Genomic DNA, 23,205 nt, shown 5'->3' with positions numbered 1-23,205 from the left:
GGATCCAAGCTGTATTCTGCTGAAATAGTGGATGCATGTATCTTGATGGAAGAGTAGGACAGGCCTGTATGGAAGAGCTCTGCCAAGTACTCCAGGATGTTGGCTATGTTCACCAGTGTCACATCTTGCCCCTTTGCAGTACTCCAGATGAGATATCTTTTCCATTTTGCTGCATAATTCTTTCTTGTTGAAGGTCTACGAGCCTCCATGATTATGTCTTTAACCCTTTGGGATAAATTTGGGTTAATTGCTGTTATGTAATGTTCCAAGCAGTTAGCTGCAGAGTTTTTAGGTTTGGATGCAGGATGTTGTAGTTGTTCTGTGTTAGCAGTAATGGGATCAGGGGCAGTGTCCATATTTGTTCCCGGGACATGCTCCTCAGCAGTGGATACCAATGTTGTCTTGGCCAGTCTGGGGCTATCAGAATGATCCTCGGACGCTCCTCTTTGATCTTCAGAAGCACCTTGTGCATCAAAGGAAGTGGTGGGAATGTGTATGCTGTCAGGTTTTTCCAACTGAAAGATAGGGAGTCCACCTTCCAAGCAAGTGGGTGGTAAGTCCTTGTGCAGAATTTCTTCAACTGGTGATTGAATGGGGATGCAAACAAGTCTATTTGTGGTAATCCCCATTCTCTTGTGATGGTTTTGAAGATGTCCGGATGCAGCATCCATTCGTGGGCATCTGTTGTAGTTCTGCTTAATATGTCTGCTAGAATGTTCTCCTTCCCTGGTACATAAATTGCCTGTAACTGAATGTTGTAGCTCAGAGCCACATCCCATAGGTCCAGTGCCAGCCGGCATAGAGGGTATGAGTGTGTGCCTCCCTGTTTGTTGATGTACCACATAACTGTGGTGTTGTCTGTCCTTATCAACTGTCCTTCTTGGAGAAAAGGTGTGAATGCCTGGATTGCCAATTTTACTGCCATCATTTCTTTTAGATTTATGTGCAGATGCAGCTGGTCTTGAGTCCATAGGCCTTGAATGCACTTGTCCATCGTGTGTGCCCCCCAACCGAGGTCTGAGGCATCTGTCGTGATGGTTTGTCTTGGTTGACTTTTGCAGAAGGGCAATCCTGTGTTTGATTGGCAGGCCTGAGCCCACCATAGGAACTCTTGCTTCAGGCATGGGATCATTGGAATTTTTGTTTCTAGGCTGTGCTTGTGCTGGGACCACAAATTCTTTAGGTACCACTGTAGCTTTCTCATATGCAGCCTGGCATGAGGGACCAGTATTATGCAGGATGCCATGAAGCCTAGAGCTTGTAGCACTTTTCTTGCAGTTAGATGGTTCTGCTTTGTTAAAGCCAAGAAGTAGAGAGGTAGTTGCTCTTTCTTTTCTGCAGTTAGAAATGCCATTTGTTTTGATGTGTCCAGTTCTGCACCCAGAAAAGCTATTTTTTGGGATGGAATCAGCCTTGACCTTTTTGTATTGACTGTATATCCCAGGGCTTGCAGCAGGTAGATGACTCTTTGTAAGTCTTCTGTCAGTTTGTTTTTGTTGTCCGCTTGTATCAGGCAGTCGTCCAGGTAGGGATAGATTTGAATCCCCTGAAGTCTGCAATGAGCGATTACTGATGCCAGGCATTTCGTGAACACTCTGGGCGCAATAGATAAGCCAAAGGGCAATGCTGAGAATTGATAATGCTCTGATCCTGCAAGAAATCCGAGGTATCTTCTGCAAATTGGTCTTATGGGGACGTGCAGGTATGCCTCCTTGAGATCTAGAGTTACCAGCCAAGACTCCTTGCCCAGCATGGGAAGAATCTGCTGTAAGGTCAGCATTTTGAATTTTGGAACAATGAGGAATGTGTTTAAAGCGGACAGGTCTAGTATAGGCCTCCATTTGTTTTCTTTTCTTGGTACCAGGAAGAGTCTGGAGTAAAATCCCTTCCCTTGCTCCATAGATGGTACCTTTTCCACAGCTCTCATTCTTAATAATTGAGATATTTGTTTTAGAGCTTCTGTCCTTTGAGTAGGTGGAAGGTTTGGCATTCCTCTCTTTCCTGGTAGAGTATGGAAATGGAACCTGTAACCATGGTCTATAGTTTGCAAAATCCATTTTCTCTTGTAATGCAGTGCCAGTTTCTTGAAAATAAGGTTAGCTTTCCGCCTAAGGGTGCTTCTAGTTGTTCCCTGGTAGGCGGTGCCACCGCCAAGTCACTGTGACTGAGTTGTTGTAGTGGTGGTGGCTGTATCCGTGCCTCGTTGGTTGTTACCCTGCCACTGGCGACCCCTGTAGGCACCCCTGGATTGGTTTCTGCCTCTAGAGCGCCTATTCCTGCCTCTTTGTGCCTTAGAGGAGTCCGGAAAGGACCAATTCTTGGAGGGCCAGTTCCTGCTAAACCTTGGAGGTTGAACTTGTAAGAAATCTTTCACTGTTTGCACAGATTTTGCTTTCTCTTCCATCTTTTTTAGCACCTGCTGTGCAGGGGAACCAAATAAATTGACCTTGTCCATAGGTGCATCCAAAAGCTTAGATTTGACGTGTTCTGGTAATGCCTGTTCTTTCAACCATGCATGCCTCCTGATAACTGTGCCAGTCATGGCTGATCTAAAGGAAGCCTCCAGTGCATCATAGCCACATTTTAAAGAATGGTTATTAACCTGCTGTATGTTATGTACCATTTCTTGAACATTATCTAAAGATTCTTCAGAGGACAGCTTTTTAGTCAACTGGTCAAGCAAAAACTCTTGATATTGAAGCATATGAAATTGGCAGTTCAAAGCTCTAGCTGACAAAGTAGCAGAGGTGTAAACTTTTTTACCCCATCTCTCTAAGGACCTGGATTCCCTTTCAGAGGGGAGGGGGTTTTTAGAAGAAGTAGCTGCTACAGCTTTAGGACCCTGGGAGATAGTCTCTGGATCCGCTAAAGGAGCCTTATATAAGTGGTGATGAGTGTCCGGGACCCTGTAGTACCTATCGGGCTTAGCAGGAGCCGGAGGTAAAGAATCAGGAGAACTGGAGGTATAGCTAAAGGCCTATGCTGTGGCAAATGTAGGAAGGTTCTAAGCCTTTTTCTAGAGTCTGAGAAATCTTGGCCCTGCCACTGAAATTGTTCCCTCATAGCATGTAAGGTTTCCCCAAAGGAAAATTCCTCAGGAGGAGAGGCTGAAGGGATGGACTCCTCAGCATCAGAGTCTTCGTAAGGAGAATAAGAAGCCTCAGGAGGGTCTGTATGTTCTGAGTCATCAGAGGAATCATCTGTGGATACTGGCTCAGGGGGCTCTGCTCTAGGCCTCTTTTCTGGAGGAGGGAGAGGCCCTGTCTGGATGAGGCTGGGCTCCACGGATTAAAGAGATGAGATCCTCAGCCAAAGAAAGCATATGGGAGCTGGAGCTGGGCCTGTGAGAGGGGGGCTTGGCAGGCACAGATTTTGATGCTTTGGCTGCTTTAGCCCTGGCAAAGGCCTTAATAGACATGGCTGGAGGAGGCCTAGCAGCTCCACGTGCAGGGGTAGAGATATCCAGGGGAATGGTGTCTGATAAATACTGTGAAACCGCAACAGAAGGTTGGATTTCAGAAGCCGTTTCTACCAGGTTTGAAGAGGCCTCGGTAGAAGGCAAGTTATCGGCTGAAGAAAGAACCGCTTGCTCGGTTTCGGCCGAAACCGAGACACTCGAGGTTTGCTTAACCGCGGTTTGGGCCGAAACCGCGGACCGCGAGTGTCGGTCCTTTTCTTTGCGTTTTTTGGTTATTTGCGTAGTCGGAGGATCCGACGGCATAATGTAGGCAAAATCGGTGCCGAAAATCTGCTCAGCAAAGTCCGACCGACGTCTAAGCGTCCGTCGGTTAAAAGAAGCACAGGCTAGACAAGCTGCTACGTCGTGGTCTGGGCCTAAACAATGTATGCAATAGGAGTGGAAATCCTTATGAGGTATTTGTTTCCCACAAGATAAACAGTTATTAACTTTCTCTGACATCGGCTGAGGCAAGAAAGAGTCCCCAACGGGGTACTTAGCTTTATAGAAGTCTTCGAAGTAGTATTCGGTAGTAGTAATCTCTGGATCTGACCGACCGGCACTTGCGAACAGCTTCTGCTTCGGGCGCCACGCGGCAAGAAAGACTGAGGAAAATGGCGTCGGCTGATGCCTTTATACCCGAAAAACTGCCACAGTGACGTCGGGTGAAGTGCGACACCAGCCGAAGCCAGACCCAGACTTTGGAATCCGGCCGACCGAAGGGCTGCCTGACGACAGGACAACCCATTTGTAAGGACTGCAGATGCATCCTTGAAGGACATCTGCTGAACCAAAAGCAGCTCTGCTTCGAGAAGTAAAGTCCAATTTGTAATGAGCAATAAAGGTATAAACATTAGGCCAGGTAGCTGCTGCACAAATATCAATGGAAGATCTAGACCAGAAGGCAGAAAAAGTGGCCATGCAGCTGGTTGAATATGCCTTAGGAGTGTTTGAAAAGGAGAGACCCTGCTGAGAATAAACAAAGGAAATACAATCAGTAATCCATTTGGCCAGGGTAACTTTAGAAACTGATTACCTCAGTCTGTTCAGTCAGAATGAAACAAAAAGTACAGTTGTGTACACTTACCATAAATGTAGATGTTAGAGTGTATTCACTGTTGCAGTCATCACATTTGGGTTATCTGCTTGCAGTAGCCCTCAGTCGGCCTGATTAACAAAGTCTTGGGTCCTGCGTCGGTTGCTGTCTCTTCTTCCGTGATGTCAGGTCGTCAGGGGTATAAAACATGCAGCCGACGCCATTACATCAGTTTTTCTTGGCCCAGATGTCAGGTGCCCCCCTAATGGGAAGCAATTAAATATATAAAATACAAGGTTATACCTCCAACAAAAAAAGCAAATAAACAAAAAAGCTTTTAAGCATAGTAAAGGAGAGCAGAGGTATAGCCAAAAGAAGTCAGGAGGCTGGAGGGAGGGTAACCAGGACTGCAACAGTGAATACACTAACATCTACATTGATGGTAAGTGTACACAACTGTACTATGTTCTTCGTGTTTCACTGTTGCAGTCATCACATTTGGGTAGATTCCCAAGGCTAAGGTTGAGAGGAGGAATTTAGATAGCATTAGAACCAGCTATAAGGCCCTGCAAGACTGCAGTGGCAAAGCCAGCTCTGGACTTAGAGAAAATTGGCAAATGGTAATGCTTGGTGAAAAAAAAACTCCAAGTAGCAGCTTCTAGGATGCCCCTGGTAGGGATGCCTCTGAGAAAGGCTGTGGAGGTAGATGCAGCCCTGGTTGAGTGGGGTCTGATCCCCTGTGAGATAGGTTTTCCATGGTGCTTATAGCAGAAATGAATGCAGTGGCCTATCCATTTAGAAATGGTTTGCTTTGAAAAAGTCTTCACCTCTGTCCCTGCAGCAAATGCCACCAGCAGTTCAGATTTCCTTTGAGGTTTAGTCCTGTCCAAGTATAATCTAAGTTGTCTGTGCACATCTAAGGAATGCAGTATCTGTTCCCCTTTGTTCTGTGGATTAAGAAAGAAGGTTGACAAATGGATGTACTGATTAAGAGCCACACTGGATACCACCTTGGGCATGAAGGAGGGATTGGTTCTGAGGGACACCCTGTCCGCATGAAAGATGATGAAAGGTTCCACTGTCATAAGGGGTCTGCAATTCAGATACTCTTCTAGCTGAAGTGATTGCTAAAAGGAAAGCTGTTTTCCAAGAAAGAAATTTTAAATCTGCAGTAACAGCTGGCTCGAAAGGAGGGAGAGTGAGTTTCTCCAATACAAAGTTAAGGTTCCAGGCTGGAGTTGGAGCTCTCTGGGGTGGTCTTAAATTTTTGGCCCCTCTGAGGAACTGCTTGAGCAGTGGATGAGAGAAGAGGGGAGAGGTTCTGTGTTATAATGAGCTGAAATGGCGGAGGCGTGGGATGAAAATGACAGGCCCTTGTGAAGCATCTCAGTTAAGTATTGTAAAAATCTGAGGTAAATTGGGCGCTGCTGTGCTCATCCCTTGAGACTGGTTCCAGGCACAGAATCTTTTCCATTTTTCAGCATAAGATTTTCTAGTACTAGGCCTCCTTGCCTTTAAAATTATATCCATCACTGGTTTACTGAGGGATGGTAAAGGAAAGATTAGGAAATTAGCCAGGCTGCTAGGTTCAGAGTTTGAAGCTGAGGGTGCATAATCTGGTTCTCCTGCTGAGACAACAGGGTAGGAGTCTGAGGCAGGTGCCATGGGGCCAACATTGACACAATGCACAAGAGGGGGTACCCAGTGTTGGCATGGCCAGTCTGGTGCAATCAAAATCATCCTTGGTTTGTCTTGTTTGATCTTTAGCAGTACTTTGGAGAGCAGAGGCAGAGGAGGAAAGGCATAAACTAGATGGAGCATCCACTTCCCATGCTTGTTTGTGGTGAGTCCTTGTGCAAAATTTGTCCAATTGATAGTTCCGGGGGCAGGCAAATAGGTCTATATCTGGACTCCCCCATTTGCTTGTCAACATGTTGAAAATCCTTGGTTCCAGTTTCCACTCATGTGGGTCTATGAGGTTTCTGCTTAGTCCGCCGGCCAGTGTATTTAGTTTTCCTGGCAGCAATTGAGCTTGCAGATGCACTTGGTAGCTCAAGGCTGTGTTCCACAATTCCATGGCTAGTCTGCACAAGGGGTAAGAATCGGTACCCCCTTCTTGTTTATGTACCACCTAACAGTGGTGTTGTCTAGCTTTACCATTAATTGTCCTGGAAGAATGTGGTCCTTGAAGGCTGTCAAAGCATTCTGTACAGTTAACAGTTATTTTTGAATGATATGTAGATGCATTTGACTTGGGTTCCATTTGCCATGAATGCACTTCCCTGCCAGGTGAGCCCTGCATGCATAGTCTGATGCATCTGTTGTTAGGGTTTGGGTGGCAGGGGGTAGTGGGAATGGTAGTCCCTTGTTTTGGTGGCAGGCCTTTGCCCACCAAAAGAACTCTAGGCGTAGGCAGGGTATGATAGGAATCATTGCTTCTAGATCCTGAGAATGTTGACACCATAGGTTTTCTAGATACCATTGTAGTTTCCTCATATGCAGTCTTGCATATGGAACTAGAAGAATGCAGGAGGCCATGAACCTCAAGGCTTGTAGTTTTTGCCTTGCAGATAATAGCAGGGTTTTTGTTGCCACTTGATTGAAGTAGGCTGTCAAATGAATTTGTTTCTCTGGTGTGAGGAAAGCCATCTGAGAAGCTGTATTCAAGCTTACTCCCAGGAATATAATTTGTTGACAGGGTACCAGGTGTGATTTATTTTCGTTTATGGTGTACCCCAGACAAGTTAGTACCCTTAGTACAAAGGCCAGATGATTCAAAAGTATGTCTTGGCTTTCTGCCTGAATTAGTCAATCGTCCAGGTATGGGTATATTTGAATATTTCTTTGCCTGCAAAATGCAATGACTGGAGCTAGGCACTTTGTGAGTACCCTGGGCGCAGTAGAAAAGCCAAAGGGCAGTGCAGAGAACTGATAGTGCATGTAGCCTGCTTTGAAGTGTAGGTATCACCTGCAAGATTCCCTGATTGGGATGTGCAGGTATGCGTCCTTAAATCTAGTGTTGCCAACCAGGCATCTTTGCCTAGCATAGGGAGCAACTGGAGAAGAGTCAGTATCTTGAATTCTGGAATCACCAAAAATGTGTTTAGAGTAGACAGGTGCAGGATAGGATGCCATGAATTGTCTTTTCTGGGTACCAGAAAAAGTCTCGAGTAGAAAACCTGTCACTTTTCCTCTTCTGGTACCAACTGAATAGCCCCCATGCTTAAGAGAGAAAGTACTTGCTTTTGGGCCTCTGCCCACTGATTTGGGGGTAGATCTGGCCACCCGCTTGGTGTTGGTAACGTGTGGAAGTGAATTCTGTATCCCTGGGACACTATTTAAAACTCATTTGTCCTGGGTAATGAGTTTCCAGTTCTTGGCATAAAGAGCAATCTTTCCCCCCAAAATTGAGACAGTTTACCATGGGGGGAGTTTTATTACTCCCAGATTTGGAAGTAGAGACCCCCCCCACTGCTTAGTCCTGTGCGTACCCTGGGACTGAAGCCTGGGAGCTCTGCTGGATCTGGGTTTGGACTGAGAAGGTCTGGAAGAGGCAGGAAAGGACCAATTCTTGGTTGGCCAATGCCTACTAAACCTTGGAGGTTGTACTTGTAAAAAATCTTTAACAGTTTGCATGGATTTAGCTTTTTCCTCTGTCTTTTTAAGAACTTCTTCTGCTTGTTGCCAAACGGTTTAAGGGAGCATCCAGTAATTTCGCTTTAACATGATCTGGCAAGGATTGCTCCTTAAGACAAGCATGCCTTCTAAGTACAGACCCAGTTACAGCAGCCCTGCAAGATGCCTCTAGTGAATCAAAACCACAACGCAAAGTATGTTTTCCAACCTGTTCAGCTGAATGCAGTAAATCCTGTAAATCCTTATTTTCAGCACAAAAAGGAATCAACATAATTTTCTGTTTAAGCAATCCAATAATATGCTGCTGATACTTTAACATATGAAACTGGCAGTTTAAGGCCCTAATGGCCAAAGTTGCAGAAGTGTATACCTTCTTACCCCATCTATCCAGTGCCCTGGAGTCTCTATCAGAGGGGGTAGGATTTTTGGCAGTAGTAGCTTTAATGCCCTTGGGTCCCTGTGAAATGGTCTCAGGATCCGCAGTAGGATTTTTAAAAAGGAACTTGTGAGAGTCAGGGACCCTGTAATATCTATCAGGTTTTCTGGGAGCACGAGGTACAGAGCCAGGGGCCAAGCTAGATTCCGAAAAGGCATCACTAACAATGTCTAGTACAGGAGGTATGGCTAAAGGCCTGTGCTGGAGCAGGAGTAAGAAATACCCAAGCCTCTTTTTAGAATCAGAGAAATCCTGACTTTCCCAACGAAAATGCTCCCTGAGAGTATGCAAGGTTTCACCAAAAGAGAAATCCTCTGGGGGTGAAGCAGAGGGAATAGAGTCCTCAGCATCAGAATCCTTATAGGTAGATAAGGGTAAATCCTGGTCATCAGAGGAAACAGAAAATTCAGAATCCTGGTCAGACATATCATAAGCAAACTCAGTCCTAGGTCTCAGAGGGGGAAGGTTGGCTTCCCCTAATTAAAGTAATAAGGTCTTCTGCCATTCTTATCATTTGTTTTTTAGGCATAGAGGCCTGACCATGTGGTCTGGGCGTCAGTTTTCTAGACATGGTTCGAGATTTAGGCCTTGAAGAAGAAGATGGCATTGGTTTAATACGCAAGTGAGTAGGCCTGAATACACCCTCAGAAGCTGGTGCTTGCACAGAGGCTCTGGACCAATCCAAGGTAGAGACATCCGCCAGTTCCACAGTTGAAGCAACTCGCAGCATACCAGACTCCAAATGGGTCTCAGTAGAGGCCTGCAAAACTGAAGTAGTGGGTATCAAGGGCTGCAAAAGCACCTCAATGAGTTCCGGCGAACTGGCGACTGGCTTAGGAGAAGCGTCGTCGGCAGCTTTGGACCTAGGCAGCCTGTCCCTCTCTATCTTTGCGTTTTTTCGGAATGTCGGTAGTCGGATGGCTTACTGAAGACATATCAGGATAATTGAACCAAACACCAAAATATTTAGAGGGGAAAATATACAGATGACGGATAACTCGTGGTTTAAATAAGGCACAAAACTGACAGCGAGGTACTTCGTGGTCAGTGCCTAGGCAAGGAATACAGTACGAATGAAATTCTTTATGAGATATTTGCTTTCCACAAGTAATGCAATTATTTACTTTTATTGACATCTGTTAAGAGCAAGAAAATGTTATCCCAACGGGGTACTTAGCTTTTAGTTGAAGACTTTGGTTCTGAAACTTGAAAACGAAAATTTCAGAGTCGGCTGACCAGCACTTGCAAACTGCTTCTGCTTCGGTCACCGCACGGCAAGAAAGACTGATGTAATGGCATCGGCTGCATGTTTTATGCCCCTAACGACCTGATGTCACAGAAGAAGAGACAGCAACTGATGCAGGACCCAAGACTTTGTTAATCAGGCCATCTGAGGGCTACTGCAAGCAGATAACCCAAATGTGATGACTGCAAAAGTGAAACAGGAAGAACATCTGGTCTGCTTTCTTGAACTCCTTTGATCTGTGTAAACAGAAACATAGTTGTCTATGTACATCTAAAAAATATAGCATGTACTCTCCCCTTATTTGAAAATTTAGAGAAGACAAGCAGATGAATTGTTTGACTGATATTTGACTCGGAGACTACTTTTGGCAGGAAAGAAGGAACGGTTCATAAAGTAACTCTGTCTTTGTGAAAAACAACATAAGGGGATTTGGATGACACAGCCTGAAGTACAGAAATTCTCTTTGCCGCTGTAATAGCTACTAGAAAAGCTGTTTTCCAAGACAAAATTTTTAAATCAGTTTTGGCGGAAGGTTCCAATGGCTTTTCAGTCAACCCCTGAAGCACGACTGACTAATCCCAAGAAAGTGATGGATCTTTCACTGGAGACTTGATTAAGTGTTCTTTAGGAAAGCCTTGCACAATCTGGAAGAAGCTAAACATGAATCTTTGTCTCCTGAATGAAAATTCAATATGGCTGAAAAATGTACCTTGATTGTGGAAAAAACAGCACCTTTATGAAAAATAGTAGCTAAAAACTCTAGTACCGAAGAAACAGGAACAGTAAAAGGGTCAATTTCCTTTTTAAGAGCCCAAATGGAAAATCTATTCCATTTACTCCCATAAAGTTTTCTTATAGTAGCTTTTCAGGAGGATTATAGTGTATGAAGAATTGGAGAGGAAAGCCTGGGCTGCCTAGCTATTAATGTTATTGGAGAAACCAAGCAGTTTAAAGCCTGGAATTCTGGGATGCTTCATCTCCGATGGGCGTGAGAGAAGGTCTAGAGTGGGGTCCAGTATCCATGGAGGACAACGATGATGAGACCACAGGAAGGGGAACCACATCTGGTGAGGCCAAAAAGGGGCAATGAGGATAACTGAGCTCTTTAACTGACTGGCTTTCTGTACGAATTTTGGAAGCAGAGGTACCAGAGATAGGCGTAAAGGAGACTGGAGGGTCAGACATGAACTACAGCATCTCTAGGTGACTCCTCCTGAGGAGGGATTAGAATGAACTACGTGCTGCACTTGTTGTGGGGAGATGCAAAGAGATCACAACCAGATTGACCCCGATGATGGAAAATCTCTGCCACTGACTGAGAGACCATTCATGAGGTAACAAAATCGTCTTGCTGAGTTTGTCTACTAGTACACTGTATTTCCTTGGAATGTGCATTGCCACTAGAAAGTGGTGGAGGAGATCTCCCACTGCCACTCTCATAGCCTCTCAACAGAGGGGGTAGAATAGGGCTCCCCACTTGTTTCATGTAAGAGACCACAGACATGCTGTCGGTTTGAACAGTAACAGTCCCCAAAGGGAGAACATTTAAAAGGCATGCAATGCTAATAGGACCACGCTCATCTCTAGGACATTAATGTGAGAACTGGTCTCTTGTGGGGACCTCATGTCTTGGACTGTCCATCCCAGGAAATGCTCCCCTACCCCAATTGGGAGGCATTCAATGTCACCATAATGAATGGAGAGCCCAGGTAAATGTCATCTGACTGAATCCATCAACACAGATGATTTCTGCATATCTGACTAAGCTTGATTGGATATGATAGAGGATGTTGCAGAACAGACCACTGAAGAGCTAGAGTCCACTGAAGAATGCCCCTACAGAAACGCACCATATGAACCAAGACTATGGTCACTACCATTGAACCTAGAGCCTGAGGACCAAAACTAGCTGGATGGGCAGAATGCACAAGGATTTGCTGAACCTGGAACTTGATTGCATCTATATGGTGAACAGGCAGAAAAGCAATCTGACATACAGTGTTCAACCAAGCACCAATGATCTCCAAACTTTGCACCGGTTGTAGTTTGGATTTGGAGACGTTGACTGTAATGCCTAGTGTTTGACAAAGTTGGAGCAAATAATCCCTGGGCTGTTCTAGGAGATACCTGGTTGGGGGGGGGGGGTGAGGAGCCGGTCATCTAAATATGGAAACATTCTGAATCCCAGCAGTCTTAAGTGAAATGCTACCACCGCCATACACTTGGTAAATACCCCAAGGGCTGTGGTGAGACCAAAGGGCAGGGCTCTGAACTGATAGTGAATGGCTCCCAACCAAAAGTGTAGATATCTTCGGGATCATCTGTTCCTCCCAATTTGATAGTACCTATCCTGAAGACTGATTGAACACATCCATCTGTCCTTGTACAAAAAGGGCAGTATGAACTGAACCACTACCATCCTGAACTTTGATTTCTTCACAAATTAGTTCAGGTTGCTTAGATCCAAAATTGGTCTAAGATCCCCTGCCTTCTTTGGCACTACATAGAACCTTGAGTAAGTTCCGAACCCTCTTCTGTCTGGTGGGACCTCCCTGATGACTCTTTTGTGCAGCAGCTTTTGAATCTCTTCAGCTGCAGCTTCTCTCTGAATGGGTGGAACACCGGGGAGCTTTCTTCTTTTGGTAGGGGATATCTGGAAAGATGCTATGAAATAACCTCTACATATTATTTTTAGTACCCAAGGAACTTGTTACAGAAGCCCAGGCATCTGGGTGCAAGATAAATGCCCCCTGACTGCTTCCACAGGTTGACAGTCGGGAACCCATCAGGAGCGCTGATATGGTATATCTGGAAAGGAATCTCAGAAACCCTGCTTTTGAAGGCCTCCTCTGCCACAATGTCGGCATCTTCCATTTGAACTCACCCCTCTGCCCTTGGAGGAGGTGTCTGGAAAGAACCCTGGGATTTACGGAATCACATTTTCTTGCCCCATCTTGGATTCCACGAAAATAATTGTTATGGGGTAGAAAATCAAATCCCTAAAACAGACAGGGTCTTTCCATCCTGTCCACTGCAGGAAGGGCCAAACAAGGATGTTCCATCAAAAGGAGTACTGATGAATGAAGACTTGAAAGGCAAAGTTGCATAACCGCATCCAGGCATGTCTCCGTATGGCAATGCATGAACTGGCAAGCCAGTGAGGTACCCTCTGCAGAATAGGATATATCAACCTCATGAACACATTGGAAGTAAATAGAGTGGCAAATTTGTGAGGATGATCTTTTATAGTCCCTCCATAGACATGGACTCCGAGCGGGATTTGGAGAGCTTCTTGGTCAAATCTCACTGCAGTCTTGTAAAGTGTGCTAAATAATTCAGGAACCTTAAGGCAAAGGTTGCTGAAGCAAATATGCGCTTTCCAAATCTGTCCAGTACCTTAGACTCTGTAATGGGGAGATGCACAGAGAAGGGCTGCACAGCTGGCTCCTTTTTTGTAGATGCTGCCACAACCATAGCACATAGAGAGACCCCTTTGCTCCACTGGGGTCTGTCTTTTGGTGGTGTCAAAATCTTCTCTGGATGAGAGGGAATTGGTTCAACAGAGTCCGGTTCCTTTCATACCTGGTGAGAGACTTGGTTGATAAACTCATCAGCTGGGGGAAGTCATCCAAGAAACATAAATGGGCCAGAACCAATAGCACAAAATACTGACTCTTCTGGGGCAGGAGTATCTGAGGACTAACCACTTTTCTGCTTAAGGGTCTTTACAATGTCTCTGAAGGAGATGTCATCAGATGGTGATCTGGGGGAACCCTTCCTCTTCGTTGCAGTCAGTATCCTCTGTTAGAGATTCCAAAGGGGAATCCATGTGCCTTTTTCACATGTTCTATTATGGGGAACCTCCTCAGTGGGATGCTCTGGGGAGGTGTCCAAAGAGGGGGAAGTTCCTCTAAGGGAACAGTCTGGACCCTAGTTGATATTGGCTCTCCCTGTGGAATACGTCTGAGGGGATCAGAGCTCAGTCCCACTGAGGGAACAGCTGTAGAATCCAAGGAAGGGAGAGATCGGGTTTACTGGATGAGGGAAAAGCCTCTCCACTACCTTAAAAGCAACTGGACTGGGAGAATCAGTGGCCAAGCTGCATTAGCGCAGAGACATCTGAAGTAGACAAGCCCCGACTCTGCCTCAACCCATGCCGCAAGAAGGGAGCCGGACCCGCATTATCTAGTGATGAGACTCCGAGGGGCAAAGACAGCTCTGACAACATTGGGGAAGATACCTGCCCCCCAGATCTGATGCCAGTGCTTTGGCTCCAGGATTCATTCCGATCTGAGGTGATAGGAAAAGAACCAGTCAAGGAAACTGTTGGAGTCGAAGATGCAACCCCTTTCAGCTCCAACGCAGATTCTTTCAGGACTCTTGGATCCAAGGGCTCTGAAGCCGGGGGACAAATCAGAGAAGAAAAAACTACTATATGGGAATTGGAAGAGAGGCTCACGGATCTGACTGGAGAAGGAGTCAGAATAACTCCCATCTTAATCTGAGCTCTGAGGAACTTCTGCATCATCCTATCCACTTCCCACTCAGAGGGACTGCTGGAGGACCTGACAGACAAGGTGGTGGACTGTGGCCTAGATTGTTTCCTCTGAGTGGTTTGCAGCAAGGGAAAATGGAGCTGAGGAGACAATGGATCAACCACGAACTTGAGTGAGCAAGTTCTGGGAGTCTTTGAAACAGCAGAGATTGGATCAGAGATTTTCAGATTAGAGCGCTGTATGGGAGATTTACTTAATACAATTATTGGATTTGAGGGCTTACGATCCAAAGTTCTCCCTTTTGGATCTGAGGAAGTAGGATCCAAAGACCTTTGGATCTTCTAGGAAGGCTCCAAAGTCATAGAGGTAGGAGAAGTCTTTGAAGATTGAGGAGGGGACCTCTTTCTAGTCCCTGATAGAGCCTTCAAATGTTTGCTGGGGGATTTGAGCCCTGCAGAAAGTAGTAGTAGTAGGGAGTCAAACTCTTGAAAGCCAGATTGTTTCTCCTATCTGCAATCGCCCTAGAATTAAAGGCAGCCCAAATAGTACAATGAGTGTTGAGCCATGCTGCTCCTAAGCGAATAAATGCACTCCCTGTGGGTATCAGAATTTGGAATTTTTCAGCTTCTCAGACATAGTTTTTGGAAAACAAAGAGGAAAGTTTTATTTTTTTAAACAGCAAACATTACCAACAATAGGAGGGCTAGATACCTGAAAAAGGGTAAGAAAAGAAATATTAGTAAAGGAAAGAAAGTACCGACAATGGTATGCAAAAAATGTACCTAACAAGGTAGAAAAAAGTCTCGTAAGAAGAAACTTCGAACGGCTAATAGATAAAGAAGAATGTAGAAAAAATTAATAAGGTAAGGTTTCTGATAAAAAAAACAAACAAACAAAAAAACCCACTGTTCACAAAAGCTCATACGCTTGAAAAAGTTGGGTCTATATTATGTAATCGAAGAGACACTTCTTCTAATATGTAATAATAGACACCAAAAGACCGAAATCTCAAAACCACGAACGGCCATGTCCGCAGATTTTTTCCTAGGGAAAAAATTCAGTTGGCCATTCCCGGGGTTTTCCCTTTTCCCCAACGTAGAACAATCTTGGAGTTGGTATATTTAGTTAGGGGGGTGTGTGGGGGGCAAAGCCCCCACTTACATTAGATTTAAGTGTGTGTGTTGTGTTTACGGGCCTGCAAATTTTTTTCCCTAGGAAAAAATTTGCGGACATGGCCGTTCTCGGTTTTGGGATTTCAGTCTTTTGGTGTTGATTATCACGTATTCAAAGAAGTGTCTCATCAATTACGTGATATAGACCCGAAAAAGTCTACTGAAAGGATCACTGTCCATGCGAGATGGCAGGAAATGAGATCTGAGGTATTGTAGGCTTAGCTGAGGCATTACGGGTAGAGGGAGGAGCTCGAGAGTTGGATTCATAAGTCTGAGATATACCCATAGGTTGAGGAAGGCTAAAACGGACATCAGATCCCTTCAATGTTTTCTTAAAGTTAGTTTGCCTGTGCTTTGTTGGGATTGATTACTCTATCGCTGTAAAAGAAATCCGAACTGGAAAGAAAGTTTCTATTACATTTCAGTTTGGGTTTGAAAAATTGGTCTAAGTGGTTATAATCTGAGACACTTCCTTATCAGAGATAAGGTATTTTCCCCAACTGAACAGAAGACCCAGACATCACAGCTTTTAAAATAAATGAATTAACTATATAACCAGATGTAGCTATTTTACAATGAGAACCTGGAGAGGAAAGTCTGCACTTCTTAAGTCTATGCTTTAACTAATTCTTGTAAGGTTTGGACATATTACAGATAATGAAGATACGAGTAAGCTCTGATTTTGGTTGAGGGCTTCAGATCTGAAGCATCCTTCAGCCCAGAGTTATCAACTTGATCAGGAGAAATTTCTTCATCTGAAAAGGTTTTTTGTTTTGTTTTTGTTCCATATGCTTTTTCAGAGGAAACGTATTGAAGAATATCACACTTTCTAAAATGATTTTGCTCAGTCAGTATGCTTATCCTATTGTGGATTGGTTTCCACACTTTCACATTTTTGAAAGAACAGTCTACAGCCAACCAAACAATAAGCCAGTGACCAAGCCAAAAGAACTTGCCTAGTGCTCTAGAAATGAAAGCAGAAACAAAACACTTAAAATACCCCAAACACATAAAAGATAACATCAGAGAAAAAATATAATGCTAAAATATGTAAGAAACAACAGAAGTGTTGAGACACTGTTCCGTGTTCTTGGAAGTGCTATAGAGGAGACATACTTTCAATTTCCATCCAAAAAAGGCAACTAACTTCAAAAAAGGTTACTGGAAACAGTAATGAGAGGAAAAAAATGCAAATTACTGACCACTTTTAAACTTTTGTTTACCACAAAATTAATAATGTATCCTGGGTCAGTTCTTCAATTCTCAGTATGCTTCAACACAGCAAAAAAATACCTGGAAAGGAAGGTCTTCAAAACAGAGAATGATAGTTAAATGGAAGAGTTTAGTTGCCTGGGAATTGCTTAATGCCTGGCAATATCAGTCCTGAAATGAACCCCTCTCCTACCAGATTTCATATTGCTTTGGATAAATATTTTGGACTAAAAATAGGATGATGGATTCCATTATCATAATCACAATTTTTCATTTATGCATCAAATTTAATCAAGTTAACAGAAAAAATCTACTGTACATAAATTTAGTCTTGTAGAAGTGACAAATGTGATGTGGTACTTTTAGGTCACCTCTTTAGACATGAGGCAGAAGGAATGAAATTAAACTAGACTAGAATGAAATCCAAACATTGTAAATCATCCAGTTATGTTCACAGTTGTGGCACTCAGGCTTCATGTGTTCTGCCAGAGCAGATCAGAATATATTTGCAAGTAAAGAACCTCTTCTCAGCTGACTAAAACTAAGAAGAATAACTACCAGATGGTATACTAAACAAAATTGCACAGAGTATGTATGGCCTGTGACTTCTCTTTCAGTCAGTGTCATGCAAATGCTTCAATTTCTTTGCTCAAGAATTCTGGACAAAGCCAAAAATAATGAAGGTGTGTGTGTAAGGTAAAGGCCCAAAATCAGAGGCACTTTTCCATTATTATTCAATTTACATAAAAGGTAGAACACTTTTTGCATCAACAAACATTTTCTTAAATATGAAACTAATAGCACTACTGATTTTCTGCAACCCTCAATGAAATATCAAAAAAAATATTAGGGACAAGGCAAAAATATAAGGCAACATCTAGGACATTCTGCAAAATTATCATAGATAGGAGGTATGTGCACTGCAAATTCTGAGAAACCACCTGGGATAAAGTCAACTTACTGGAATACCATGAAAAAAATATGACACAAGACAGAGGTAGACAATGCTCTAAGTTCAACTAAGTGAATAAAAGGTCAAGAAAAAAAAATCTTTGTTAACCAAGAAGTAATAACACATATTTCAAAGAATGTTTTGAATACATGGAATACTAAGTACATAAAGCTGATTACTGCTCAGTGTGCTTTACCTGTATTTCAGTTGTAGAAGCACTCTTTCTGGAGTTAAGCATCTACTGCCAAATTCCTGTGGGAAAGACACTTCCATTGCTGCAAGTTTCCATACAATCCATCTGTAGTGATTGTACACCCAGGCCTCACTGATAAGTGCTGGATCCACACCAGGAGTATCACATAAAGCCCTACAGAAATCAACCCATTAATATTTTCTTCTGGTACTTCAGTTCAATTTATTTTGCATGACACTACAAAACATAATGCCAAAACAAAATTCTAAATTATCAAAGGACAAATGAAATCTACAGTTAGCATGTTCAAAGCAACACACAACAAAAATAACTAACTAAACAAATAATGTGGCAAGATGGGGAATGAAGGGTCACCTGACTGCTCAGAATGTGTCTATGTCTGCTATTGTGTTCCTCTCTTCCTATCTACTTATTTTCATTTGCTCTTAGTTTTTTACTGACAGAAAGGTGACTTATCTGAATATATATAGACAATAATTTCTTGTAAACATTATAAATAGTAGCATATATTATATCATTAGCTCATTCCCAGGTATTTTTACAAGCTAAAATTTTATTTCTTTGAATATTTTACTATACTGATGATTTTTGTAACCCCAGGCTGAACATGAAATAGGTCCAGTTGAATCAGTGTTATACTCCAATAAACAAATTTAGTAAATAAAATTAAATTCTGCAACTTACTCACCTCTATCATAGACCTTATGATCACTAGATGTGATTAGATTTGTTACAAGCTGTAAATGATCAACTTCTTTACTACCACTTTGCTAAGTGAAAAGTCTCTACCAAATACTTCACCAGTTTAGTTAGTAATGCAGCTATGGTTCCTAGAAGACACATGCTCACCCTAAATAGATGAAGTCCACTAGTTCCACCACTCTGCAATTAAATGAATCCTCTTCCAAGACCATTGTACATAAATAAACAAATTAAATACGGTGGCACAGTGACTGGGCTAGGGAAGTATGTTTCTACCTGCAGAAGAGGTTGTGACAGTCTGAAGCAGTTAGGCAAACCATTTGCTTATTAATGAATTATGGGCAACAGATGCTGCTAGAGCTTTATCAAGGCTGCTTGTCCTTCCCTTGCATGGTGTTTTTCTTTTCATGATTGTGTGACTGAAGTTGGTAAGTTTAAGAGAAAAGAAAAAACAAGAAGAAACTTCGCAGTGTGGAGGGTGTGATGTTCACTTCCTGAATTATGTTTCACTTAAAAGAGAAGCCACGGTGGTGCAGCTGTAGTGTTCTTGCCTCACAGCAAGAGATTCTCCCGTTCGATTCTCGGCTGGAGCGCCTTCTGTGTGGAGTCTGCATGTCCTCCCCACGGTCGAGTGGCGTTCGAAAGACATGTGTAGAATGGGCGTGCCTTCATTTAAGGTTGGGCGTCGAGCTGGCACTTCGGCACCGGTAAAAAATCTACTGCCAATCATTAGCAGACTGGAGCTCCGCTGTGGTGATCCCTAACTGGGAAAAGCCGAAAGAAGAACAACTTAGTTCACTTAAAAATGAAAACTGCAAAATATAACTGTAAAAGATGTGCTACAAAATAAACAAATAGAAACTGAGTTAAAAATGGAATATCCTTTACTGAAACACGCAGACAAGTAGCCGAGTATAATGAAAAGCATCAAAGACATTCCTTATATATATTTAATCAGGTTGTTTGGAGCAAAGGAGTAGTTACAGGGGGTGGCTCTGTTAACTTAAGAGCAATAGAAGCATTAAAATCATTCATTTAGCCAAGTCCCCCTTCATCCTTAACACCATAGTGTAAACAGAGACTGTGCTACCTAAAACTGAAACTGAAAAGCTAGAGAGAAATTTTGTTAGTCAGTCAATTTTTTTTAGTTAGTTAGTTTCTTAATTAATAAAGCTTTGGATTAGTTGGTTGGCCTATACAAAGTGTTAATAAACTGGTCTTAGACTTGCAATTTATCTTTACCTTTTCAGTGGGCTCTGCATTGACTTCTTCCAGGGGATCCAAGATATAGTTTAAAATGCAAGTAATCCAAATTAAAGGATACGCTCAAATTTAAATGTTACTGAGAATGCACCAAGGTGAATCCAACTCAGGGAACACTTCCCAACAATATGGTACGAGGAACCCAACCCTTGGCATTAAAGTTAATAGAAAAGTCTTAAATCATTTAGGTTAAGAATATTTTCAAGGGGTCTCTGCTGCACAGGAATGCAGACCTTACTGTGACCAAGGTGAACGGTGTTAATTTAGCAGCCACAGCACTGGAGAAACAAGGCAGACAGGGAGGGAGAGGAATGAAGGGGTGTGACCCTCTCATCCCACTCCCATGAGGGTGGAAGAGTTGTCTGTACTCAGGGGCATAGTGGGTAGGTGCAGTTTCTCTGGTAACTGATGACGATATCCTATGTGGAAGTGAGGCAACATCCAAAAGCAGACATCACACTGATGTCCCTTCCCTTACACAGTCATGTGTGCATAGATACATACAGCTGCAAAACAGAAAAGCCTTCAATCTAATCCTGATGGCTTCCTAAATGATGGCTACTCATGACAAAATCTTACTCTCAGTGAACAGAGAAAGTACAGTTTTGTACCTACCATAAATGTAGATGTCCGATAGGAATGCATCTGCAGTCCTTACAAATGGGTTGTCCTGTCGTCAGGCAGCCCTTCGGTCGGCCGGATTCCAAAGTCTGGGTCTGGCCTCGGCTGGTGTCGCACTTCACCCGACGTCATAGCTGCAGTTCTTCGGGTATAAAGGCATCAGCCGACGCCATTTTCCTCAGTGTTTCTTGCCCCAGATGCCAGGTGCCCTCTTGGAAGGCTAAATTTGGATAAATGCCAATGTTTCCAAATAGTAGATAGCAAACACAAAAAATAAGCATGTATGTACATATATACAAACAAATACACCATAATAGATCCCCCCCCAGCTAGCTATAAGATGGGCAAATACCCTAGGAGTACCACAGAGGGGAAGGCGGGTGGGTAATCCTGACTGCAGATGCATTCCTATCGGACATCTACATTTATGGTAGGTACAAAACTGTACTATGTCCTTCAAGGATGCATCTGCAGTCCTTACAAATGGGTAGAATACCATAGCTAAACTAGGGGAAGAGGAAGAAGAAATTATGGTGTAGTTAGGATCCCTTGTAAAACAGCAGTGGCAAACCCTGCTCGGGATCTAGAGTATAAAGGTAAGTTATAATGCTTGGCAAATGTATGCACGGAGGTCCAAGTAGCAGCCTCTATAATGTCCTTGGTAGCCACTCCTCGTAAGAAAGCTGTGGTAGTGGCTGTAGCCCTTGTAGAGTGAGGCCTGATGTTCTCTGGAGTTTTCTTTCCATGGTAGGAGTAACAAAATCTAATGCAATTTCCTATCCACTTGGAGATTGTCTGTTTTGAAATTGCTTTTCCTTCCCTTCCTGTTGCATATGCTACCAGTAGCTGGTCAGTTTTTCTATTGTCCTTGGTCCTGTCCAGGTAGTAGCGTAACTGCCTATGTACATCCAAGGTATGCAACAGTCTTTCTCCCCTGTTCTGTGGGTTGGGGAAGAATGTAGGTAGGTGGATAGCCTGATTTAAAGATACTCTGGATACCACCTTAGGCATAAATGTAGGATTTGTTCTCATGGACACTCTATCTTGATGGAAGATCAGGAAGGGTTGCACTGCCATTAATGCCTGTAGTTCAGATACCCTTCTTGCTGAAGTGATTGCCAGCAGGAAAGCAGTCTTCCATGATAAGTATTGTAATTCTGCTGTTGCTGCTGGTTCGAAAGGAGGAAGTGTTAATTTTTCTAGCACAAAGTTCAAGTCCCATGCTGGCAATGGTGGTTTCCTAGGAGGTTTTACATTTTTAATTCCTCTCAGAAACTGCCTAAGCAGAGGATGCGAGAAGACAGGAGTATCCGAGCTGTATTCTGCAGAAATAGCTGATGCATGTATCTTGATGGAAGAATAGGACAGGCCTGTGTGGAAGAGCTCTGCCAAGTATTCCAGGATGCTAGCTATGTTTACCTGTGATACATCTTCTCCCTTTGCAGTACTCCAAATGAGATATCTTTTCCATTTTGCTGCATAATTTTTCCTTGTTGAGGGTCTGCGAGCCTCAAGGATAATGTCTTTAACACTTTGTGATAAATTTGGGTTAATTGATTTTATGTAATGTTCCAGGCAGTCAGTTGTAGAGTTTTCAGGCTTGGATGCAGGATGTTGTAGTTGTTCTGTGTTAACAGCAATGGAACCAGGGGTAGTGTCCATATTTGCTCCCGAGACATGCTCCTTAGTGATGGGTACCAATGTTGTCTTGGCCAGTCTGGAGCTATCAGAATGATCCTTGGACGGTCCTCTTTGATCTTCAATAGCACCTTGTGCATTAAAGGAAGTGGTGGGAATGCATATGCTGTCAGATTTTTCCAACTGAAAGATAGGGAGTCCAACTTCCAAGCAAGTGGGTGGTACGTCCTTGTGCAAAATTTCTTTAGCTGGTGATTGCGTGGGGATGCAAATAAGTCTATTTCTGGGAGTCCCCATTTTCTTGTGATGTCCTTGAAGATGTCCGGATGCAGCATCCATTCGTGAGCATCCGTGGTAGTCCTGCTTAATATGTCTGCTAGAATGTTTTCTTTTCCCGGTACAAACATTGCTTGTAACTGAATGTTGCAGCTCAGAGCCACATTCCATAGGTCCAGTGCCATCCGGAATGTGTGCCTCCCTGTTTGTTGATGTACCACATTACTGTTGTATTGTCTGTCCTTATCATCAACTGACCTTCTTGGAGAAATGGTCTGAATGTCTGGATTGCCAATTTTACTGCCAGCATTTCCTTTAGATTTATGTGTAGGTGTAGCTGGTCTTGAGCCCATAAGCCTTGTATGCACCTGTCCTGCATGTGAGCCCCCCAACCGAGGTCTGAGGCGTCCGTTGTGATGGTTTGGCTTGGTTGAATGCTGTAGAAGGGCAATCCTGTGTTTGACTGACAGGCCTGAGCCCACCATAGGAACTCTTGCTTCAGGCATGGGATTATTGGAATTTTGGTTTCTAGGCTGTGCTTGTGTTGAGACCATAAATTCTTTAGGTACCACTGTAGCTTTCTCATATGTAGTCTGGCATGAGGGACCAGTATTATGCAGGATGCCATGAAGCCCAGGGCTTGCAGTACTTTTCTTGCTGTTAGATGGTTCTGCTTTGTTAATGCCAAGAAGTAGAGAGGTAGTTGCTCTTGCTTTTCTACAGTTAGGAATGCCATTTGCTTTGATGTGTCCAATTCTGCACCCAAAAAGGTTATTCTTTGGGATGGTATCAGCCTTGACTTTTTTATATTGACTGTATATCCCAGGGCCTGTAGCAGATAAATGACT

General features: G+C 43.4%; 1 protein-coding gene across 1 annotated transcript in view; it reads right to left on the bottom strand.

Annotated features, from left to right (window-relative positions):
- LOC122803239 (breast cancer type 2 susceptibility protein homolog) overlaps nucleotides 1-23,205 on the bottom strand; it is a 675,913-nt gene that overhangs the window by 476,225 nt on the left and 176,483 nt on the right. Inside the window, exon 3 of the mRNA XM_044072837.1 lies at nucleotides 17,840-18,010. Coding sequence (XP_043928772.1) covers nucleotides 17,840-18,010 — 171 coding nt within the window. The remainder of the gene's footprint in view (nucleotides 1-17,839; nucleotides 18,011-23,205) is intronic.

This window comes from Protopterus annectens, chromosome 5.part1 (genome assembly GCF_019279795.1).
Source record: "Protopterus annectens isolate FY-2018-M chromosome 5.part1, PAN1.0, whole genome shotgun sequence".
Classification (NCBI taxonomy): domain Eukaryota; kingdom Metazoa; phylum Chordata; order Ceratodontiformes; family Protopteridae; genus Protopterus; species Protopterus annectens.
Note: the sequence above shows the minus strand (reverse complement) of the source record. Positions and strands in the feature narration are given on the sequence as shown.